Source organism: Callithrix jacchus, chromosome 14 (assembly GCF_049354715.1).
Source record: "Callithrix jacchus isolate 240 chromosome 14, calJac240_pri, whole genome shotgun sequence".
NCBI lineage: Eukaryota > Metazoa > Chordata > Mammalia > Primates > Cebidae > Callithrix > Callithrix jacchus.
Window position 1 is genome coordinate 74,480,561 of NC_133515.1, and position 21,310 is coordinate 74,501,870.

At 37.0% G+C, this 21,310-nt stretch overlaps 1 protein-coding gene across 17 annotated transcripts in view; it reads left to right on the forward strand.

Moving 5' to 3' along the window:
• The window catches only part of SLC8A1 (solute carrier family 8 member A1), a 404,614-nt gene that overhangs the window by 76,275 nt on the left and 307,029 nt on the right, over nucleotides 1-21,310 (forward strand). For 14 of the 17 annotated variants that reach the window (XM_008980782.5, XM_035272705.3, XM_002757825.6 and 11 more), the window contains exon 2: nucleotides 4,206-6,037. The exons of 1 other annotated variant lie outside the window; for it this stretch is intronic. In XM_008980782.5, coding sequence (XP_008979030.1) covers nucleotides 4,230-6,037 — 1,808 coding nt within the window. In that variant the 5' untranslated portion in view covers nucleotides 4,206-4,229. The remainder of the gene's footprint in view (nucleotides 1-4,205; nucleotides 6,038-21,310) is intronic. 2 more of the 17 variants (XM_008980783.5, XM_017964372.4) reach the window with 1 other exon arrangement.

Sequence of the window (21,310 nt, forward strand, 5' to 3'; positions counted from 1 at the left end):
TGCTTAATTTGGATGGAGATGTATATTTGAAGGAAAATGGGGAGAGTTAAGTAAAACTAGGTTAATTCTGATGTTACAGGAAAGACTCTGAAAGAAAGGAGTCAAAAAGATGAAGAAAGAACTCACAGTTAGATAGCACCTATTCCATATCTTCATGACCATTTGGATTTGGTATTAATTTAATAAAAACTCAAGTCCAGAGAGTTATTTTCCGGTGCTTCATTGCCAGTAAGTGTCCACTGATTTCACAAATTATAATGCTGCCCTCATTTGAATATAATTGTGATTTTTTTAGTTAATACCAGAAGCCCTGTTCCTTTTTCTCTGATAATGATGATGGATTTTTACTGATCTGCCCACCTTTAGACATCTGGTGCCCTTTTGGCTAAGAACATACTGTGGGATGTGGACTAGGGAAGGGGTAAAGGGCAGGTCTTTTTCTTGGCTGGCCTAGGAGATTGCCCTGACAGTGTATGCAGGAAGAGGTTGCCAGGCAATTGCTAAAAGACCAGATTGAAGGGCAGCTGTCTCTGGGAACATGTTAGCCCTCATGTTGCATCACAGTTATTGATGCTTGTCTGTTTCAGTCTAATCCATAAGACAAAAGCCAGCCTACTGGAAACCTTTCGTAAGACGTTTGCTAACTAGACCCTCCTAACCACGCACAGAAGCCAAGAGGTTTTCCAATGGGCTAGTCCAAGCCAACCGCAATATTTCTCAAAGATTGATTCACACCCTTTCAGGGATGATATAATGGAGCAGTAAATTATATCAGTCTTTGAAGAAGACCAGGGGTTGAGTCTTAGTTGAGGGGTTTACTGTCTGTATGACTTTCAGCAAGTACTTAACCAATCTAAGCCTCAGTTATCCAACCCTCAGATAGGCTAATAATATCTCCTGTTTAGGATTATTGTTAGGGCACTGTGCATTGCACAGCTCCAGAGGTGCTGTTCTCATGGACTGTAATGGAAATAGCAACACTAGGAGTTTTGTAACATAGCAATGCTGGCTAATGTAAATATTAAACATAATCAATACATACAGAGAGTTTAGCATGCTGTCTATGTTTAAGAATGGAATCTAGTATTCTCTCAGGAAACTGGTTATAATTCGGTGTTTAGCTCTTTTGAAATTTGCTTCTAAGAAGGAAAAAGCAAAATAGTTTTGAACACAGGATAATCTTCAGAGACCTAGATATAAGAAAGTGTTGTCTTGTTCAGGGTTGTCTTGCTCAGGGAATAGGAATAATTTCCATATTCTGGAGCTCAGAGGCCAGATCATAAAAGGTCTTACACAGCCTTTTGAAGGGTTTGGGCTTTGGCCTCAGGGAAGCAGACCACCAATGAAAATTTTTAAGGGAAGTAAAGAGTGTCAGATCTGCACTTTAGGAATTTCATTTTGGCTGAAATGTGAAGAATGGAATGATGTGATTTGGCAGTAATTTGAAGGGAGTGGTTAACTATATCAGTCTTGGAGACAGACACAGATTTGAATCTGTCTTCAGTATTCATGCTCTATGTTCAGTACTACTTTTTATTACAAATATTTCACCTTTCTGATTCTTGCAGGTTCCCAAGATGTTTTAAGTTGCAAATCTTCCAAAAGGATCACTACAAATTTTTCTTTCACCATTTTAAATGTTAGATGTCTTCTGTATCATTTTGTATGCCTGCCAAGTATTGGGATCACTTATAAATTAGATTTTATGTAGTAGGCAAAAGCTGATCTCTTTGTTTCCAACCTTGTCCCTTTAGTCTCTTTATATTGAACCAGCAGGGAGATCCTTGTAAAAGAAAAATCAGATCATATCACCCTCTGATTAGAACCACCCAGCGATTCTCATCTTCCACCCCACCAAAGCCCATGACTCATGACAACTCAGTGTTCCATGATCCATTCCCACTCCTGAGCCCTGCCGCTTGGTACATTGTCCTCTTGCTACATTGGTTTTCTGTGGTTCTGGACTGGGACAAGTATGATTCCCATCAGGACGTTTGCACTTGCTAGGAATTCTCTTCCTACAGATATAAGCAAGACTTGAACTTTTATGTCCTTCAGGACTTTGCTCAAGTGTCACCTTATCAGAGATTCCTTTCTTAACCATCTAGTATAAAATCAAGCATGCCATGTGTATACACACTAACACACACACTCACATACTCCTTGTCCTCTTTAGATTGCTCTACATACACATGTACTGTAGGACATTTTAACCTTCTGATATTTATATTTCTTAGTTTCCTCCCCATTAGAATATAAGCTCTGTGAGGACAGATACTCTGTTTCATTCACTGGTAAATTCTCAGGATCTAGAAGATAGCCTAGCAAGTCTTTCTGAAATACACATGAAGCATGCATAAATATTTGTGGATGAAATGGATGCACAAGAGAGTTGGAACTAGATTTTTCACCATTCTTGCAGGATGGTTAAATCTCACCCTGTTTCAAGCAGAAATTCCAAAGCCTTTCAAAGACTGAACAAGCAGACATACTGACAATGAACTTTTGCATATTTTGAAAATATGCTGCTTCTATTTTTCAGCCTTTTACTTAGTTTCAAATTCTACCACTATAACCCTTCACTGGTTTCTTTAGTATGGGAAAAATATCAAAGAAGCTTATCTCCCTGTAGTGATGAGCTATAAAGGGCTTTACGGTATGGTGGGATCTCTGAGGGTCTGCCAGAATGTGCTAGGCAGGGGTGTTCTCTTGGGCCCTGGTGCAGTTTTCAGTATAAGCCATTAGCAGCAAACATGAGCCAGAGAGTGTAGGCGAACGTGGGGTGGCTCTTGGCCAGCCTGAAGCTATGAAAGCCTCTAATCCAGCTCCTCTTTTAACTTTTTCCCGGCCATAAGGGTATATTCTGACTCAGGGATTCTTCCTATTGCTGCTTTATCTGATGTCATAACTGGTCCCTCCTGCAAGATCTGGAAGAGAGTTACCCTGACTTGGAGCAGACCTTCCTCTACTTCAGTTTCCCCTCACCCCTGTCCCAGATTCTGGAAGCAGAGGGGATGTAAGGTCTGAGTTTTGCTTGAGCTGGTGGGTGACCTTAGGGCTGTGGTGGCTGAGTCCGCCGCTATGCCTACCAAGCTTTGTGTGCTACTCACTGACTCTGTTGCCATGGCCCTCATTGCCTACAGCCTTTCATCATGTGTATGTTTTGTGGTCACTGTTGTCATGCCACATGAGCTAATTTAAATGGAATTATTGGTCCTACATTTTTTGGTCACTTGAACCCTCTACAGAACTAATATGTATTTTAGAATGACCATGGAAAGTATGACATCAACACTGAGAAGGAACATTTTAAGGCTGCTGATACTGATTCCACAGCCTTCCAGACTCTTACCCACAACTAGGCCTTGGCCTGGTTATCTCCCTTTCCAGCCTGCAGAAAAGCAGGCTCTGTACCCAGATGTGAAGAACTGTGCTTCAAGAACCAGATGCGCAGCTGCTAATGTATCAGGAGACCTGGGCTGGCTGAAAACTGAGAGGAAATGTGCTCTCATCAAAACATGCTTTTAAAAACTGTACTTAGTGTGCAGAAATATTGCAACAATTTTTTTCTCCTCAAGAAGAAATGCCATTGAGGTTTGATTTCAGGCAAGCATGAAGTTTTCTGTTTCCATGTAAATGTGGAGCAAGAGGGCAGGATTTCATGAAATACCATGTAAGATGCTTTCTGGCATTTAGGATAATCACCAGGCCTTGTGTTGGTGGGATTTTTTTTCAGTCTGATTTTCAAAGCATCAATCATAATAAGGTGCTTTTGGCAAGGAAACTGTTTCTGGAAGATGATGTACTAACAAAAATTTAGAAGAAAGTGTGCTTTAGTAAAGAGGAGGAAATTATTTAATGCTTTGAAAGTCCTGTGTTTTTTGGCTATTAGCATACATAAATATGTGTTTAATAAGGAAGGCTGTATTAATTGAACTTTTCCTTTCCAATAACTTAATTGTGTATCCTGCTCAGTGAATGGGTACTACATGTAGTAAATTCATGGGAAGATTGAGTTGTAAACTTTACAAAGGATTGTTTAGTCACTGAAGGAGTCTTAAAACAATTACTCACTATAGATTTTTGACGGTGAAATATAAACCAATTTTGGTAAGAGTAATAAAAATAAGTAATTAGTAATGCTTTGGATGCAGCTCTAATGACATGACTTTCTTTCCACCCTCTCCCCATCTTATTTTTACCAGTAGGTTGCAACAGTTGGAAGTGTCATGTACAACATGCTGCGATTAAGTCTTTCACCCACCTTTTCAATGGGATTACATCTGTTAGTTATCCTGGCTCTCTTATTTTCCCATGTGGACCGCGTAATTGCGGAGACAGAAATGGAAGGAGAAGGAAATGAAACTGGTGAATGTACTGGCTCATATTACTGTAAGAAAGGGGTGATTTTGCCCATCTGGGAGCCCCAAGACCCTTCTTTTGGGGACAAAATTGCTAGAGCTACTGTGTATTTTGTGGCCATGGTCTACATGTTTCTTGGAGTCTCTATCATAGCTGATCGGTTCATGTCCTCTATAGAAGTCATCACATCTCAAGAAAAAGAAATAACCATAAAGAAACCCAATGGAGAGACCACCAAGACAACTGTGAGGATCTGGAACGAGACAGTTTCCAACCTGACCTTGATGGCCCTGGGATCTTCTGCTCCCGAGATCCTCCTTTCAGTAATTGAAGTGTGTGGCCATAACTTCACTGCAGGAGACCTCGGTCCTAGCACCATTGTGGGAAGTGCTGCGTTCAATATGTTCATCATTATTGCGCTCTGTGTTTACGTGGTCCCTGATGGAGAGACAAGGAAGATTAAGCATTTGCGTGTGTTCTTCGTGACGGCAGCCTGGAGCATCTTTGCCTACACCTGGCTTTACATTATTTTGTCTGTCATCTCTCCTGGCGTTGTGGAGGTCTGGGAAGGTTTGCTTACTTTCTTCTTCTTTCCCATCTGTGTTGTGTTCGCTTGGGTAGCGGATAGGAGGCTTCTCTTTTATAAGTATGTTTACAAGAGGTATCGAGCTGGCAAGCAAAGGGGCATGATTATTGAACATGAAGGAGACAGGCCATCTTCCAAGACTGAGATTGAAATGGATGGGAAAGTGGTCAATTCTCATGTTGACAATTTCTTAGATGGTGCTCTGGTTCTGGAGGTGGATGAGAGGGACCAAGATGATGAAGAAGCTAGGCGAGAAATGGCTAGGATTCTGAAGGAACTTAAGCAGAAACATCCAGAGAAAGAAATAGAGCAATTAATAGAATTAGCTAACTACCAAGTCCTAAGTCAGCAGCAAAAAAGTAGAGCATTTTACCGCATTCAAGCTACTCGCCTGATGACAGGAGCTGGCAACATTTTAAAAAGGCATGCAGCTGACCAAGCAAGGAAGGCTGTCAGCATGCATGAGGTCAACACTGAAGTGGCTGAAAACGACCCTGTTAGTAAGATCTTCTTTGAACAAGGGACATATCAGTGTCTGGAGAACTGTGGTACTGTGGCCCTTACTATTATCCGCAGAGGTGGTGATTTGACCAACACTGTGTTTGTTGACTTCAGAACGGAGGATGGCACAGCAAATGCTGGGTCTGATTATGAATTTACTGAAGGAACTGTGGTGTTTAAGCCTGGTGAGACCCAGAAGGAAATTAGAGTGGGTATCATTGATGATGATATCTTTGAGGAGGATGAAAATTTCCTTGTGCATCTCAGCAATGTCAAAGTATCTTCCGAAGCTTCAGAAGATGGCATACTGGAAGCCAACCATGTTTCTACACTTGCTTGCCTCGGCTCTCCCTCCACTGCCACTGTAACTATTTTTGATGATGACCACGCAGGCATTTTTACTTTTGAGGAACCTGTGACTCACGTGAGTGAGAGCATTGGCATCATGGAGGTGAAAGTATTGAGAACATCTGGAGCTCGAGGAAATGTTATTGTTCCATATAAAACCGTCGAAGGAACTGCCAGAGGTGGAGGCGAGGATTTTGAGGACACCTGTGGAGAGCTCGAATTCCAGAATGATGAAATTGTGTAAGTTCTATATTATATGTGTATGTGTGTGTGTTTCAGTGTGTTTATGAATGTGGGTCTGTGCATCATTTTTTATACGAAATAGGATACAAGGAATGGAATAGCTTTTATACAAGACCATTTTCAAAATATCAGTCCTTGCTTGGGTGCCAGTTATCAATATGCTCTACACACAGAGATCTTAATTCTATTTACGTCAATATTTTATTTTTACTTTTATACATATATGCATTTTAAATACGTTGTGACCATGATAAAATGAGCGATGGGACACCATTTATCAGATTACTTAAGACAGGCTTAAAAACTTGCATTCTATTTTGAATCACATGTTATATATTTGGAAAAGGAATATTTAAAATATCACAATAGGTCTCTAACTTCATTTCTGAGTCCAAATTGGGAAAACTCAAAAAGGAAACACCTCTGAAAAGAATTTCCTGGCTACCAGGGCTGGCTGAAAATATTTTTGTGGCTTTTATGTACATTGTGTTTTGTGACAATATAAGTTAATGTTTCTGCTTAAATGCCATTGCTAAATTGTGACTTCATGACCAACCCTGCTTCTTCACTGTTATGCCAACATGGGAAAGGCCATCCAGCCCTTTTGTAGTTCCAGTCTGGTTTTACTTTACGTGCTTATTAAACAAACCTTCGGTCCCACTGATACAGTGATGGGGAGAGAAATAAGATTCTGCCTACATACCTAGTTGCCGAGGAGTGGGTCAGAGAAAAAAAGGAACAATTTATTCTTCCTCTTGGCACTTTATGGTGGCACTATGCTCATGTGGTAATATGAAGTACCCAGTTGTGCAGTGATTCTTCCACTGGGAGTTGATATTTAGAGGGCTGTTCCCTCTTTGCCTAGGAAGGGATGTTGCACTCAGCTCACCAAAAGCAAAGCAGAAAATTTGATTTTGTGAACAATTTCTGGAAGGAAGGAAGGAGGGAGGGAAGTGAGGGAAGGAATCTGTAATGTCTGCAGTATAACAAAGGATATTAAAATGAATGATTATATTGGTTGAAGCATTGGGCATTTAGAAATTTCAGGAAAGCAAAATAAATATATAAATATAGTTCTGAAATAGTTAATTCGTATGTTAATGGCATGTGATATGTCAAATGGTGAATAGATGCTCTTTAAATAGGAAATTTCTCCTACTGAAAGTGAGGGAAAACAAACAAGGGAGGGGATGGGCAAAGAGAACAGATTTTCCTGAAAGAGCCTTTCAGTGTCTTTACAACCTTTGTTGCTACAGTATAGTGATAAATAGTGTCAAGTGTGTCAATATCACAATGAAATCAAAGCAGAGATTACAATATCTATCTTCTGATATGTGTAGGGGGCATAGTGTTTTGATTAATATCTATTTTATGTTTGTTATGATGTTAATGTTCCACTATAGAGATGTGTTTTGTTGGGACACTTATTTTACTGAAAGATAGTTATCCAGTAGCAAATTCTTTCACGTTCAAGAAAGAATGTTTCCAATGGTCTTGGTTTGGAAAGGTCCTGTGTGCCCAGGCTAACATACTTGAACTTTATTCCTTTGCTCGGAATTCTTTCCCTATTGATTGTATTTTCCCTTATAATTATGTTTTCTAATCATTTCAATTATTGAACCCTTCTGTAGTACAGAGCACTTGTAAATTCATGTAGAAGTGTATTGCGTGTTGTTAAAGGTATATTTCATGTTGTTAAATGAACTCATAGGGGTAGCCCTTAAAACATCTTCAGTCTGTTTTGTTTGACTAAGAATATTTTCTTTGAAAATTTTATCTTTCTTTTTCTTAAGAATAAGGACTCTATACTGGTTTATTTGAAAAGCAGTCTTTTTCTATCTATTCTGCTGTTCAGGACTTTTACCAAACCATAAATAAATAATGTTCTTTTGGGTGGTAAAAGGCAGAAGATAAGGAAAAGAATTTTTAAAAAGGATTGACATTGATTTGATAGAATAACTTACTCTGCCAAGCTCCATTTAAAACATTCATCCTATGCAATTAAATTGATTTTATTCTTGCTAAGGAAGGAGTATTGCCAAATTCCATCTTTAGAAATGTAGATTTATTGTGAAAATTGGTAAACATTTGTGGAGTTGGTGAAAACTAGTTAATAATCCATGCCATCTCTGTATATATGTTCTTAGGAGTATTCTAAATCAATCATAAGCTTTTTGTTCTATAAAATTCTTACTGTACTTCATTTGCTCAATAGATATGTGAAATTTTAGAAATGGCAAAGCATTTAATTTGTAAGTGGAATGAAATTACAGCCTTATATTTTTCTTTTTAGAATTTTAATTTTGAGGAGATTTCATCTTGACTTCATAGAGTTTTATTACTGACAAGCTTTGTAGATGCTAAATAGGTCTATTGATTGCATAAATTTGTTTTTGTGACTGAGATTTAACCTTAAATTAAGCACCGGGATTCAAATACAAGGTTTCTAAAAAAACATTATCAAAGATATGTTGATTCCATATATTTGCTATTGTGAATAGTGCTGCAGTGAACATACGAGTGCATGTGTCTTTATAATAGAATGATTTATATTCCTTTGGATATATACCCATTAATGGGATTGCTGGGTCAAATGGAGTTGTGCTACCTTGTTAGCAGTTTAAAAAACATTAATTTTTAAGGATTGTTTTTCCTTTGGCAGTTGTCTTGTTTCCAGAAGTCAGATCCAAGTGAAAGAGTTTGTCATCGTGCAATGGAATCAGATTATGTAGATAGACTAAACCCAAGTTGTCTTTAAGAATGAATTTATATCTCATCAAATTGCATAGTTAATTTTGAAAGATGTCTGTCCTCTTTCAAAACCTACAGTATTTAAATAAGGCTGTTGGCACCACTAAGTTTTATTAAATACTTTGAAAAAAATTTTGTTAGTTTAATGTGGTGCACAAGCCTAACCAAGGTAGAAATAAAGTCCAATCTGGTTAAGGATGGAGAATAAAAGGCAGTATAGCTTTATTGATCGTTCAGTTCCAAAAACAAGATAGATTCCTAGTCTTTGATCTTATTTTTAGTGTAGAAGTAGTCATTTACATTTATAATATAAATATATATGTACATATTAATATTCTTACATAAATGAATTGAATTATTTCAACTTGACCTTTTCTAAGATCAAAATGTATTTGAGAAAAAAATACTGCTAAGTGATAAATGCTTGTCATTTCTAATAAAATATGTTCTCAGCAAAACATTTTAAAATTACAAAGCAAAATCCCATTAAGTAGATATAACAGCTAGCACATGCTTTTTTATAAACTCAATCAATGACACATTCTAAACCAATGCCAACTAATCTTGACTTACAACAGGGAATTCTGTCTCCTGTTAACAGCTAATAAAAAATAAATGAAGAATCTGCTAATTTGATTTGTGGTTTTGTAGGTAATACCCACAAATTTGAAGTGCTGCTAATGATTGTTCTTTAATCGTTCTAGTTTAATGGTAATAATTATTACAAAATATTGTTTGGTATTCCAAGATCTAACATCAGCTTAACTGTTTTGGAAATGTTAAGGCTAATGAACTAATGTAGTTACAAATCAAATTTGATTACTTAGTTATAGCCCAGCAATAATAACATTTTTGGAAGACAATTCAAAAGATGATGAGCATTTACTATTATATATTTTAAATACAGAGTTGAAAAAAATAGTATGTAAGTTAGAATATTTACCTAATATACTTCTTAGCATATCAATTTACCAAAGGTTCTTAGTCATAGTATAATATATTAAACCATGGGTCTACCCAAAGTTAATTTTGTTTTAACAACTACTACATTTTTAAGTACAGTTGTGACTTTGTTAACTTTAGGAAATAAGATGTGTAAGACATCTCAAAAACTATAGCTGTCTGATGCTCAATATTTATATCACATTTTCCACTTTTTGGAAACAGGACTAGAAAAGAAAATTTTAGCATTATATGGATTCTACAATATTATTATTACATTCCAGGGAAAATAAATATCTTGTTTTGCTATTTATGGGACCTGTGTTCTTTTCCTGTTCTATAGAATTCCACAGGATAAAGACTTAGCTATATTAGATGGCAATTCAATTCTGAGAGTAGAACAAAATTCAATAAGACAGCTAGGTGTAAACAAGGTGAAACAAAGATGTTAAGAAAACTTGAATTTATCAGAATAGAAAAATAATTGTGTGGAGCAATCAGAAATGATGAAAAATATTAGAAAAAAACACAAGACAAGAATGGCTGTTAGCACATAAATCCAACATATACAAGCTTTGCTTAATAGCAATAGAATTTTATCTGCTACCTTTAGACCATAAAAATGATGGACGTATGATACTTTATATTGACATAGAATTTTCCTAGGTAATGGGCTAATGTAAGAAATTTGTATGAAATAACTTTAGCATTTGAATGGATTTCTGCTTTAGTGGGTTATCTTCTCAGACCAGAATATTTATCTCTTTTTAGAGCCAAATCACATATAGTATCATCTGCAAACCTAAATTATAACTGCAAGATGCTTTTATAAATGCATGCTTTCTGAATCCATAGCTGTTATAAAAATAAGATAGGATAAGAGCCAAAAACATTTATGAGTCTGAGTTTAGTACTATTAGGAGACTAAATTGATTATGTGCAGAAAGGTTGTTTACCATGTCAACCAGATTGCCATAGTTGCTATTATAATCTTATTTTTCAAGTATTAATTAAAGCTTGGGGTTGTAATATCATTATATAAAGGAATTTTGTCTTAGCAATTGAGATTTCATAGTTCAGCCACATTGAAGTGTTTAAACTATGGGCTCTTTTCTTAGTCATCATTCAAGGCCATTACTGGGAAGGCTGATTGCTTTACTGGGTTAGGGATAAAGGAGAATTTATATATCAGTTAATCAGCACATACTTAATAAGCTGTGGACTGTGGCCAGCATTGGGCTAAGAATTATGAAGAAATAGGAAAAATATGCTCCTTATACTCTAAAATGTGAGATCATGAGATGGTGCATATTCTGATAAGTAGAAATACCATAATAAAGACATGTGTAACCCATAGGAAGCCTTAATTTTAGACAAAATATTTTCATTTGCTTTTGGAGGACAAAATCATAATTTAAAAGAAAAATGGGATGTGCATGGTAAGATTTACCAAGGTGTAACTCCAACAGTAAGGGCAGTTTCAATAGACAGGACCATTATCAAAATTAATGAAAGGCTCAGTGAAAGTACATTTTGTATAATGGGATTTTAAATCATTACAAGGGTATGTAAATCAATCTGAGTACATCCTTTAAAGGATTATTGTTTGTAGAACTCTTTTTGTTGGTGGAATGTGTAGAAACAAAATTTAGAAGACTAATGGTATTAGACAGTGTACTATTTTCCAGTACTTTCTCAAATGCTTTTTATACATGTAATGTTATAATGACCCAATGAAGTGACATTGAGATGAAAAAAACTGAAACTCAGAGATTAAGTAACTTCTTCAAAGTGCTAATAAATTATGGATCTAGGATTTGAACCCTTTTCTATTTGACTTAAAGCTTATGTGCTTTTTCCTGCATACTACTTTGCCTCTTGAAGATCCTAAAGAGAATGTAATAGATTTGTAGTAAAATGTTGTACATTATTTTGCTCTTTGTGAACGAGTCCTTGGGTCTCTAGGAATGGGTCTGCTTTACTTTAATCCAATAGCCATTGAGCAACTTTTGAGCAGTCTTTAGCTATTGACAATCATTCACTGTCACATCATTTCTCAGAGTTATTACTCTGCCGCTGTCTTGTAAAAACTGAGAGGATTTTACAGTAAGTTGTGAAATAAGCAGAGGTTTTCTTTGCTTTACTTTAGCTAGGATTCCATTAACCCAGGGAAGGAGATTGAAGCTTAATTCTTTTGAGGAGAGCAACCTTGAGGGTGTTATTTGTTATTATTTTGCTTCTCTGTCAGATAACAAAGCTGAGATGTGGAAAATTGCCTATAGGCAACATTGTAATACCATGGAAACCATAGAGGTTTCCCTATAAAATATCTTCATTATCTTCCCTTCATGGCTGAAATCTGACCGTTGGAGATTGATTCTTTGGGGTGGAACATTGGTTAGTCCCTTATTACAATGTGAATGCCATGAAACTCAGAAGTTTAGCCTTGCAACAGTAGAGTAAAATGGCTCTGGGCCAGGTGGTGGGAAAGGATAGGACAGCTGAATGTACTGTGGGTGAGTGGCATCTTCATAACTGCCTTGAGTAACCCTGCTGAGGGTCCCAGTGGAAGGTGCTGAGTGGGCTGGTAGGACTCAAGCTGCTGTCTTCCCACAGTACCGTGCAGTTCCTGCCCTGGATTTCTAATGGGAAGTCTAGTAGGTTCTGGGAGGGAAAGCAGCAATGAACAATATGGGAAGAATTATAGGAAATCTCCTCCACTGCTTCCTCTTCTGGCTTGACACACTGCCATCTATTTGCCAAAGGTTGAGCCAAGCCAATGCCCTTTTTTTCCACAGCCCTATCCAGCTGTTTCACTATAGAGCCAGGCTAAATAAACAGTTGTTTTTCATTTCCTGCCTTTCTCCTGAGGACTTGGTGCTGTAGATGACAATTTCTTTGCTTCCTACCATGTCTCCACAGGGTCAAATAGGGGACTAGGCATTGTGTTCTTGGGTGACAGTTGAAGAGATGAAGGCAAGAGTGAAAGCAGAACCTGGGTCCCTCACCTTTCAGGCTGGTGCTCATGATAACAGGGCAACCCGGGAGTTGCAGTATACTCAGCAATTTACATATTAATAAGATAGCCTAAGGTATTTTCCAGATACAGTTTTTTGATTTTAGTTTTGCTTTTCTATGCTTACATGTGAGATATCTGGGGTCCTAGTATTCTGAAGCTTTGTGGTGACCCTTGCAACCAAGGTGACACCATTTTCTATGATAGATATCCTGAGATAAAGATGGGCTTAGGAGGATCCCTCAACTTGGAAACTCGAGCTCTGTCTCTGTCCCCTACTAGCTTTGTGTCTTCCAGCAAGCTACTTAGGTTCCGAGTCAGCTTTCTCACCTGTAAAATGAGGATGATAGTGGTGATGGTGCTGTTGGCGATGGTGGTTATGGATATCGTGGCGGTGGTGATGGTTGTGATGGAGTGGTGGTGATTTTGGATATGTTGGAGGTGGTAGTGATGGTGATGCTGATGGTAGTGATGAGGGTGTTGGAGATGGAGGTAGAGATGATTATTGGTGGTGGTGGTGGTGGTGGTGATGATAATGGCACTAAGATTTATTTAAAAACAAGATTCATGCTATTCTTCTTAAAGTGTTCATATGATTTAATCTTTACAACCATATCAAGTAGCTACTGTTATACCCATTTTACAGATGAAGAAATTGAAGCTTAGAGATTTAACTTTCTCTGGGTCACACAGCTAATAAAGGTAGATCTCGAATTCAGTAGAACCGCTTGACTGTAATGCCTATAGTGTCTTATTAAGAGCAGTTTCTTCTCTGAATGGCTTCCATACACAGGGAGGAGGATGTTTCAGGATGTGTTAGAGTGACACTAACCTCAACGCATGCTCATGCTGCTCAGAAGATGAGAAACTAGAGCAGTCATTTATCTTTTCTGGGATTCTGGAACATGTATTAACCACATGGCACTCCGTGCCCTGCTCTCCATTAACCTAGAAGACCATGAATAGCTGAGTTTGAGAGGCAAGGGAATGCTAAATGTTGTGGTCCCTCCGTGTAGCTGACCTACCTAGTTATTCTTGGTTTTGGTTTGTTTTCTCTCACACAATGTTTATTTCCCCTCGTTCCTAGTTTTTAAAAAGAAATTTCTTTATTCCTAGTTTTCTGTCATTGCCTGCATCAGCACTGTAGCATTTAACTTCCTTATATGGCTGAATAATGAATGCAGCTTTTCTTCATACTTAAAATAGTAGTTTCTTGGTCTTTTTAAAAAACATGTTACCAGACAATCTAAATTAAATTAGTGATAACAAAGAATTAGTATCAGGGGATGCCATTACCTTGTGTCTGCACCGAAAAGAGGTTAAAATGTTATATTCTGTGACCCTGAAGGTGGTTAACAGTAAGAATTATTAATTAGGAGACTTTCCTAGAATAAGTGACCTGCATCGTAGTTCATCGCATTCAAACTTAGAATTCAAACCTCCGCATAACATAGACTTTTTAGATATATTCTTTAAATGCCCAATTCCAAATCCTTCTTATTTCTGAATTACATTCTCACTGGAGGACAAGAACAAGCAAAAAATTCTACCTACAATCACATGAATGTCCAATTACATCTTTTATGTACTTTACACTAAACCAATGTTCAGGTGTTTCTATAACAAATTTGTTTTTGAAGAAGGTGGGTTTTATTTTAATTTTTACCTTTTGCAGGCAAATTATTGGTCTATTTGGAGTAAGCCTGATAGCAATGTGTTTATAAATATAACCTTTAAAAGACACCTGAAACTGTTAGCTTTCAATAAAGAACATTTGCTTACCCGACCCACACACAATTTATTATTTATCAAGGAAAAATTGGGAAAGCAAAATTAAGTCTTATTCGTATAGGGTTTAATTCTTAGGGCACAATTAAAAAGAAAAATCATAAAGTTGCAAGGACAGCTTTTCTTCTTGCACACTAACCATTATAATCTTAACTTGACAGTTTTTAAAAATGAGCTATTTAGTTCAGTGTATATATCTGTGTTCCTGGAATTCGTATATCACCTGAGAGAGAGAGAGAGAGAGAGAGAGAGAGAGAGAGAGAGAGAGAGAGAGAGAGAGAGACAGGGGCAAAAATGGAGGAGGCAGAGAAAAAAGTGGAGGAAGGGTGAGTAAAAAGGAGGGGTAGGTAGAGAAAGAAGGAGCGGGGGAAAAGAAAGGCAGACAGAGGGACCGAGACAGAATATACAGCCCTGATTAGATTTCAGCTATGACTAAAATGAACTGAAGCCTGGAATTAGTCCATACTCTTGCTCATGCAAACAGAAGACAGTGTCAGAGTAAGGAAACAGAAATGAGATTCCCTCAAACTGCTTCTTTATTAAAAATAGATAGCAACTTTGTCCTTGAAATCAAGTGTATGTGGCTGAGTGTGTTTGAGGAGCCAGAAGTAGCCTGTAGGATTCAGAAGGGCTGGGGTCCTATTCATTGATTCCTGCTTCCAGCAAATATTCTATGAGCATCAATCCCATGCCAAGCCCCTTGCAAGGTTCTGGGACTTCAGTGGTACCTAAGACACAGCCTCTGCCATCTCCTCTAGCTTTACTAGAAGAGATGAATGTACAAATGTTCAGTTATACAACAGTGTATATGTTTAGTCACCCCCAAAGCTTCTCTGTGCCTTCCTTGACCTCCTTCTCTCAATGCCACCTGATGGGGCTCTTGCCACTGGTGTTTAGGCTAAGAATGAATGATGTTGAGCTGTCAGTGTTTCTGTCTGCTCTAGCAGCAACCTACTCCCTAAGGCTGCTTTTCCCCATAAAAGAATCACAGGGCTCTGTCTCCTTTCCTGTCCCCATCCCAGATAGCACCCGTCACAGTTTGGCTGCCCTCTTTGATGGAGACCAGAGGAGCAGAGATTAGGAACAACTCAAATCTGATTCATTTTTCATAGCAGTAATGAACTCAGGAGAATGTGAAGTGAGGAAAGAGTTTTGTCTTCAACTTCGCTTCTTAATCCTGTGCATTACTAGGGGAAGCATATGTTACTCACATCTGAGTCCTTTCTCGAAATGGTATGAGTTTATTGAGCCATAAACAAATGAGGCAACTAAGGACATTGGAACTACTTAGCAAGGAATCTGATGAGCTGGGGCTCAGTGCCTTCGGGGTCTCAGGCTCATGGGGCCTAATACCTCAGAATATCCTAACATGGTGTTGAAGGAGGCCAAACAGATTACCAAGAAAAGATGAAAGGTCAGAGGTGAGACTATTTCTGAGCTGTTGTTATTATGCAAGAGAGAACTCTGTAGGGGTGATTTCTGGGATGCTATAAGCTGATATATTCTCGGAAGTAATTTATCTGACCTACACATGGTCTAGTAGAATGGAATAATATTAATATAATGAAACAATGAACATTAATAAATATGAATATATAAATGTAGAGGTCAAAATAAAATAAATATAAAATAATGTAAAGAATATTAAGTCCAGATACTTATCTGGCAATATCTAGAGCTAAACTATCCTGCGGTTGTTGGTTGTTTGGATAACTTAAGTGTCCTCTATAGGTTTGAATTATTTTAGGGAAGGAACATCTTTCCCAATATTTCATTACTTCTGTAGCTATTATAAACTATATTCTCTTAAATTGATCTGGTTTTGATTATTTAGTTATTAATTCTATGGTCAATTCTTATATATGAAGCACTTGAGGCATTTTGAAGTAGATCTGGGTCTTCTGCCCTAAAGTTTTCCAGTTTACTGTTTTATGACTCTGTGCATTTGCCTTTTGCATGTGTATATATATTTCCATCCAAGCTATCAGTGTGTCCCACTCCAGCTATGTTAATTTTAAACATTTTGTTTCCCAAACATGAACATGGAATAGAAGTGAATGGTAGACGTTCATTGTGGACACAATGCCATCCAAATGCCATTTTTGCTGATAACCTAATGACTAAGAGCACAGGGTTTGGGGCCATACTCTCCTGGGTTTAAATCCTCATTCTGTCTCTGGGGCTGAGGTGGGAAGTCCACTTGAGCCAGGGAGATCGAGGTTGCAGTGAGCTGTGATCACACCACTGCATTCCAGTCTGGGTGACAGAGTGAGACCTTGTCTCAGAAAAACAAAAACAAAACAAAAGAAACAAAAACTTCAAATTTTTCAGCAAAACTAATTCTAACCCTTGCTTTAAGAGCCAATAAAATACTGTGTTAAATTGAATATTAAGAAATGTGTTAATTATGTTTTTCTTATGTCAGTTTGCAATTCCCAGTAATGTTTCATGGGTCAACCTTCACAAAGTTATTGCTCTTCTTTGATATTAGGGAAGAGGATCAGAAAAAAAATCTGTTGGGTACTATGCTTATTACCTGGATAATGAAATTATCTGTACACCAAACCTCCATCTCACGCAGCTTATCTGTATAACAAACCTGCACACGTACCCCGAACCTGAAATAAAAGTTATATAAAAAATTAATAAAAATACTGATTGGTCATACTGAAAAGACAATGACAAAACTGAGAGATGGGAGAACTCTTTGTATAATCTTCAAAAAGCAATGAAATATCAATAGCCTAAGAACTTTTAAAATGCTCATTTGAAGAGACCTCTGTGCTTTGCCTCCTGAGAGAGGTTGGCAAGTTATCATTTTTATTTTTGGCCCTTCACTTTTTATCTGCCCTTTTCCAGAGGGAAAATGTGATGCTTAGGGCAAAGCTAGATTTTGATTAAGTTCTTTCTGGCAGGCGGCTTCTATTAGATTGGTGTAAAAGCAGTTGCTGGTTTTGTCATTACTTTTAAATTAAAACCAGTAATTCCTTTTGCACCAACCCAATGAAATACATAAAGAATATAATCCAGGAGACAGAATGGAATGCAGAGGGGAACAAGTATTTAGGAGTTCCAGAACCAACTTGTCTCAATAGATTACTAGTATGGTTAGTTGACCACTAACTAGACTAGCAGCTTTGGATGAGTCATTTTATTTCTCTGAATTTCAGTGTTCTTAATACTAAAAGTAAGGCATTGAAGTAAATGATTTCTGGATTTTTTTCATCTCAAGAATTTGCTGTCCTGAGAAAAAGCAAAAAATATTTTTTTAAAAAAAGGTGTAACACTGAATTAGATTTACAGTAAAGTATAAGGAAACGATATTTGCTTTTGTTTTCTAAATCACTCTATGCCTTAGATTTTTTTAAAAACATAGTTATTTGCCAAAAAGAAATGTTTTGAAAGACAACAAATATAAACAAAAATAAGAGAAGCCTAAATCCTTGCTTCTTAGTGAGTCTTGGTAAGTTATGACCTTGTAGAATTATGTATGTGAAACGGATTGATCCATTATTTTGTCAAATTCGTTTCAGTGTTTTATATAAATTGGCATTCCTGTCACGATGTATTTAGGATAGCAATATGATTTTTGCCAAAATAAGAGCACTTTTGAGAGTAAAAGAGGGCACTGTTAGTAATTATGCAGGTACATAATTAGGAAGTGTGGTGTAGTCACCCTAATTTGAACATCTCTGTGCTTGCTCTCAGAAAAGTAGAGATTGCTTTTCTTGTCTTTTTTGGGGGGAGACAGACTCTTGCTCCATCACACAGGCTGGAGTACAATGGTACGATCTCAGCTCACTGCAACCTCTGCCTCACTGGTTCAAGCGATTTTCCTGCTTCAGCCTCCCAAGTAGTTGGGATTACAGGTACCTGCCACCATGCCCAGCTAATTTTTTTTTTTTTTTTTTTTTTTTGTATTTTTAGTGGAGACGGGGTTTTGCCATACTGGCCAGCCTGGTCTGGAATTCCTGACCTCAGGTGATCTACCTGCCTCAGCCTCCCAAAGTGCTGGATTTACAGGCTGCTCCTGGCTGAGACTGCTTTTCTTTGGAGTCACTCGGAATAAGAGAGCAGTAGTCCTTAGAAATGAAAGCCTTTGCATTTGATGTTTCATTTGTTTGCTTTACCTACCCACATCCAGTCCTTTTTTGTAACATGGTTTGGCTGGTAAACATGCCTGCTGGAATGAAGACAGAGGAAAGTAATTAGATTGGTGGTAATGGAAGAGGTAATCCATTCTGCTTAAGCCACAACTCCAGTGGTTTGCTAGTCAAACCACATAGGCAGTTTTCTTTCTTTTCTTTTCTTTTCTTTCTTTCTTTTTCCATATGGATTAAAACAATTGATTTTTCTTCTATGTCTTCAGGGAAATTGTAGTTACAGGTGAAGTGGGTCTGTGGGATTGTTAGTAAATTGTTGCCTCTTTGGCCGTCAGAAAAGTTACCAATTATGTAATTATTTTTTCTTTTATAATGAGAGACACTGAAGTCCCTTCCAGCTCTAAAAAAAAAAAAAAAAAAACAGTTTTTCAGCAACATTATCACCTCTCCAGCCCTGAGACCTGGTCTTACCTTATCTGACTCTTAGATTTGGTTGTTCAAGCCTGGAGAAGTGGTTGGTGCAATTCTAACTTACCATGCCTGATAGACTATCCTCATCACCCTTCTTCAGCATTCTATGAACACTCCTCAGAGTCCTGTCCTTCAATGTGCTTTCATTCCCTTTTACAACAAATTTCTGAGCCATATAGTTCATGCTCTTTGGTATCCAGATGATGTAAACCTGTCTGTGTCCTTCTTTCCCAATATTGCCAACTGCAAAGAGTTTTCTCCAGTTGATACCTATTGTCTTGTAAATATGCATCATTGTCTTCTTTATTTAACCAATAGCATTTTTTTTCAAGGTGATTTGGTATGAATAAAAAGAACAATATTGATCTTTAGCAAAGGCCAATTTAATTCAAATCAGGTTAGCTATATGTTTCCATAATAAATATATTGACCTAGCATAAATGTATGGCAAATTAATCATTTTTATTGATTTTTAAACAGAAGAGTTATTGAAAAAGTACCTGAGCAATGAATAAACCTCCAAGAGACTAAAACAAGTCCTCACTTAAACATAAAACCTAATTAAAGAATGTAATATTTTAGTTGATCAAGTGATAGATAATGATAGATCAATCAAGGCAAGAACAATAAAGAATTTAGCACAAGGAATAATCATGCAAGTACAGAGTTGGAATCATTCAGCTTGAAAATATTCTTAAGTAAAATAATTTCTGAGAGCTTTAATTATCCACACATTCAATGGTAGTCAGCAGATGTACAAATAACACTGGGTACTGGTCCCAGTGTGCTAGGGACAGGTCAGACACACTGTCACATTGAAACACACCCATTGTTAAGTCTCATGAGGGACCTCATACATGGCTGCAGGTGGTCTACAGATGTTTGCTTCCCCATGGTGTAGCTGTCTTAGTGGCCAAAATCTCAACAGTTCCCAGAGTTTTGGTGTTAAGAGATTGTTTCCCAACAAAATCAACACTGAAAATAAGAGATAGTAAACAATACAATTTCACTCATTAGTTGTTCTGACTTTGATTCATGTTTCAGTTATAAAATGCTTGAAGAACATGAGCAATACTTTTATATTAGAGAAATCAAGATATTGACTTTCTAAGTTGTTCATGCTATTATGGTGCCATTAAATGTTAGGTTATTTCTCTCACATAATTCTTAAATATTTTTTATTCATATAAAATATGCTCAAAAATGAATTTCTTAGCAACCGTTAGGTGACAAATTAATCTGTTTTATTACATGCACACCTATTAAGACACCTTGTTATGTGCGTGTAATGAGTCAACCCATAGTTCAAGAGAACGTACTGCCTCTTTTCCTATGTATACATGTTATACTTCTATTTATCCATGGATTAGTAAATATAAACATTTGTCTTATGAACAAAGGAAATTAAATGAAACTTCTTGGCATGTAGTGTATCTTTGCATGCCTTTGAGCTCCTACTTAGAAGACATTAATTTGTATCATGCTGTGCAATTATTTGTGGTAAAGATCTCAAGCTACAGTACATGAATGTTTTCACTTGCATTTAAAATAAGACTAATATAAACCAGAAAGAAAAAAAAAAACAAGTTTAATATGTAAAGCAGACCAATGTTATTAACGTCTAAATTCCTCCTGACTTTTTCTTTATTAAGAAAAAAGGGTTTTTCTTGCAAAGATTCTTAAATAGATCATTTTAAAAATCAGCAATGATAACCAGAAAAAAATAACCAGAGGACATTTAGATGGAATCGATAATACCAAAACTATGCACCAATAGTTTTCATCCATAGTAAAATTATGTTGGTGTCTTCCTAGCTGAGCTTATCATGATAATACTCTAAATTATTTTATCATGACTGGCTCATGCCTTTGCAATTTTAGCAGCTGTGGTTTTGTGAACATAATATTAGCCAGTGAATTTAGCATGAATTTCTGAAATCAATAACATTACTTGTGCTGTCTCTGATCTATACAATCAGTAGTGTCTATGAAGTATTTCTAGCAAGGAAACAATCTGAATCTCTCTGCTCTTAAAGTGGTGCCTCCATTCCCATGGTCGAGAATCCATTTCAATTAAAACTGCATGCCCCCTCCAAGGTAGTGTTAAATTTATGGCAACAAATTCTATAACTTTCTAGTTCTTTCTAGCTTTTAATCCAGTACCTAATATACTATAAGTGGTTGTAAATAGATGATTAC